The sequence below is a fragment of the Nicotiana tabacum genome, chromosome 16, assembly GCF_000715075.1.
Source record: "Nicotiana tabacum cultivar K326 chromosome 16, ASM71507v2, whole genome shotgun sequence".
Taxonomy (NCBI): domain Eukaryota; kingdom Viridiplantae; phylum Streptophyta; class Magnoliopsida; order Solanales; family Solanaceae; genus Nicotiana; species Nicotiana tabacum.
This window is the reverse complement of record NC_134095.1, coordinates 162,080,625-162,084,500: the sequence shown is the minus strand read 5'-3', so window position 1 is coordinate 162,084,500 and position 3,876 is coordinate 162,080,625. Positions and strand designations below refer to the sequence as shown.

The window sequence follows — 3,876 nt, the reverse complement described above, 5'->3', positions numbered from 1 at the left end:
TCTTTTCTTCTGCCAAGTTTGTACTTTTATGTTTCTTTGGATAATTTATTATTTGGCTACCATATCTATGTGGAGCTAAGCTTCACGTTCTAGGATTGTGGTTCTTTCATGACTATTGTTATTTGAATACTGATTTTAGTTTCTTGAGTTATCATATTGGTTCTCCTTAGTATGTTGTAGGTATAATGGCTGTAGTTCGAGATGGTACAATAAGGTCATGTCCTAAGGTCATGTCCTCGGGGAGGCCAGGGGACGGAGCGGGAGGTGGGGCAGGGGTTAGGGGGTGGGACGAGAGGCAAGAGAGGTAGGGGCATAATGGTGCTTATAGGTTGAGAATTGGGTCATGGAACATAGGTACATTGCCGGGTAATTCTATAGAGATGGCGAAGATCCTGCAGAAGAGGAAGGTCAATATAGCATGTGTCCAAGAGACTCAGTGGGTAGGATCGAGGGCGAGGAATGCAGATAAGTACAAGTTATGGTACTCTGGAGTCCTGAAGGGTAAGAATGGTGTGGGCGTTCTGGTGGATAGGGAACTTAAAGAGTTTGTGGTAGAGGTTAGGTGGGTGAATTATAGGTTAATGTATATTAAGTTGGTGGTTGGAGCTTGGATGAGGAGGTCAAGAGGAGCTTCTGGGAGGGCTTGTATGAGATTGTGTGTAGTATTCCGCCTGCTGAAGGTTATTTATATGAGGAGATTTCAATAGTCATGTTGGGTTGACTGCAGGCGGCTATGACAATGTGCATGGTGGCGTCGATTTTGGGGATAGGAACGCAGGAGGTACTTTATTGTTGGATTTCGTAAAGGCATTTGAGCTGGTGATTGCTAACTCTAGTTTTCCAAAGAGGGAGGAGTATTTGGTTACTTTTCAGAGTATAGTGGCGAAGACTAAGATTTACTATCTTCTCCTTAGGAGGTGCAACAGAGGGCTGTGTAAGGATTGCAAAGTGATTTGGGGTGAGGCCCTCGTGTCGTAGCATAGGCTTTTGGTGATGGACGTCGGTATTATGATGAAGAGGAACAAGAGGACTACACGAGGTCGCCCGAGGATCGGGTGGGGAGCCTTGACTAAGGATAAATCTTAGGAGTTGCAAGGGAGGTTATCAGCTAATTGAGCCTGGAGGAGTAGTGGGGACGCGAGCGTTATATGGTCAACAATGGCGGATTACATATGGGAGGCAGCAAGAGAGGTGTTGGGAGTCTCAAAGGGTTATGTTGGCAGGCACAAAGGCGACTGGTGGTGGAATGAATTGGTTTAAGGTAAAGTGAAAGCGAAGAAGGTGGTGTACTTGAAGCTAGTTGGGAGCACATGCGAGGTAGAGAAGAGTGTGCACATACAGAAGTATAAGGAGCTAGGAAGGAGGTGAAATTGGCAGTCACGGAGGCTAAATCTGTGGCTTTTAGTCATCTGTATGAGGAACTAAGGACCAAAGGTAGGGAGAAGAAATTATTTTGGCTGGCCAAGGCGAGAGAGAGGAAGGCCCGAGATCTAGACCAAGTGAGGTGCATCAAAGACGAGGACGGTAGAGTATTGATGGGAGAGGCCCAGATTAAGCGGAGATGACAGACTTACTTTCATAAACTTCTGAATGAAGAAGTGGATCAGGATATTGTGCTAGGCGAGTTGGGGCATTTCGAGAGTCTCCACGATTTTGGGTATTGTAGGCACATCAATGTTGGGGAGGTTGTGGGGGCTATGCATAAGATGAGTAGGGTCAAAGCTACCAAGCCTGATGAGATTCCGATCGAATTTTGGAAGTGTGTGAATAGAGTAGGCTTAGAGTGGTTGACTAGGCTATTTAATGGTAAAGATGCCAGACGAGTGGAGGCGGAGTACGGTGGTTCTGTTGTACAAGAACAAAGGTGACATCCAGAGTTGCAACAACTATATGTGTATCAAATTATTGAGTCATGCCATGAAAGTTTGGACAGAGTAGTAGAAGCGAGGGTGAGGAGGACGGTGTCTATATTAGATCACTAGTTTAGATTCATCCCGGGTCATTCCACTATGGAAGATATCCACCTTATTAGGAGGTTTACGGAATAGTATAGGTATAGGAAGAAGGATTTGCATATGGTGTTTATTGATCTAGAGAAAGCATATGACAAGGTTCCTAGAGAGGTTCTTTGGAGATGTCTAGAGGCTAAAGGTGTACTGGTTACCTACATTAGGGTGATTAAGGACATGTATGATGGAGCTAAGACTCTGGTTAGGACAGCGGGAGGCGACTCTGAGCATTTCTCGGTTGTTATGGGGTTACACCAAGGAACCGCGCTCAGCCCTTTCTTGTTTGCTCTAGTAATAGATTCACTAACACACCATGTTCAAGGGTAAGTGCCATTGTGTATGTTATTCACTAATGAAATTGTTCGGATTGATGAAACACGGAGTGGCGTTAATGAGAGTCTGGAGGTTTGGAGACAGGCCCTTGAGTCTAAGGGTTTCAAGTTGAGCAGGACGAAGACGGAGTATCTTGAGTGTAAGTTCAGTGTCGAGCCAAGGGAAGCGGGCATGGACGTAAGGCTTGGATCACAGGTCATTCCCAAGAGAGGCAGTTTCAAGTACCTTGGGTCGATTATCTAGGGGGATAGGGAGATTGACGAGGATGTCACACACCGTATTAGGGTGGGGTGGATGACATGGAGGTTAGCATCTGGATTCCTGTGTAATAAGAAAGTGCCTCCGCTACTCAAAGGTATATTTTATAGAGCGGTGGTTAGGCCGGCCATGATGTATGGGACTGGGTATTGGCCAGTTAAGAACTCACATACTTAGAAGATGAGAGTAACAGAAATAAGGATATTGAGTTGGACGTGCGGGCACATTAGGATGGATTAGAATAGGAATGAAGATATTCGGGAGAAGGTGGTCGTGGCTTCTATTGATGACAAGATGTGGGAAGCGAGGCTTAGATGGTTCGAGCACGTTCATAGGAGGAGCTTGGATGCACCGGTAAGGAGGTGCTAGCGGTTGGCATTGGTAGTACGAGGAGCAGTAGAGGGCGGCCTAAAAAGTATTGGGGAGAGGTGATCAGGCAGGATATGGTGAGGCTTCAAATCTCCGAGGACATGGCACTCGATAGGAAGCTGTGGAGGTCGAACATTAAGGTTGTAGTTTAGGAGGTAGTTGAGTTTCATTTAATCTACCAGTGTGAGGCTAGGCTGATAGGATTTAGTCTTAGACTGCTAGTGGTTAGTGTTGTGTTTTCACTACTCTTCTATTATTTACTAATTATTATTCCTGCTTTCCATTTATTCACTGGTTCTTGTGATGTCTTTATTATTTTCATTTTTTTTATATTGATGGTACTGATATATTTTCTCTTTTTATCTTTTCATCTTCTTGAGCCGAGGGTCTATCAGAAACAGCCTCTCTACCCTTCGGGGTAGAGGTAAGGTTTGCGTACACACTACCCTCCCCAGACCCCACTTTGTGGGAACAAACTGGGTCATTGTTGTTGAGTTATCATATTGGTTTATTTAGTCAATCATGCCTTAATTATTTGATTACTTAATCACCTTTTGAATATCATCTACGAATTTAAGGCTGAACTTTGGACAAAAAAATCTAGATTGCAAAGAGGATTGAGTATAACTTATATCTGAACCCATGTCTTATGGAATAATTTCGTGGTTAGGATAGAGATATGCCTAATAGCTTTTCTTAGTTGAGTACCATGTTTTCTATGAATTCTTTGTAGATTCTATTCTATAGGGATATATGCGATGATATATCTTAAATAAGCGAGTAGTATTGTGTGAGCATGCTAGTCATATGTACAATCCGATTAATTAGTAAACTAGGTAGATTAAGAAGTTGAATCAGTTGAAGAATACAATATGATTAGTAGCCCATATCTCTATATCATTTTCAT

At 43.6% G+C, this 3,876-nt stretch overlaps 1 protein-coding gene across 1 annotated transcript; it reads left to right on the top strand.

Annotated features, from left to right (window-relative positions):
- The first annotated feature begins 380 nt into the window (after positions 1-380).
- Positions 381-978, top strand: LOC107784432 (uncharacterized). The gene is made up of 2 exons (XM_016605564.1): positions 381-645; positions 728-978. The coding sequence occupies exons 1-2, from the start codon at positions 381-383 to the stop codon at positions 976-978; spliced, it is 516 nt and encodes a 171-aa protein (XP_016461050.1).
- The last annotated feature ends 2,898 nt before the right edge of the window (positions 979-3,876 follow it).

Coding starts and splice junctions, on each gene's coding strand:
- LOC107784432 (XM_016605564.1), top strand. CDS start 381: ATGGCGAAGATCCTGCAGAAGAGGAAGGTCAATATAGCATGTGTCCAA. Junction 646..727: donor AGGAGCTTCTGGGAGGGCTT/GTATGAGATTGT, acceptor GGTTGACTGCAG/GCGGCTATGACAATGTGCAT.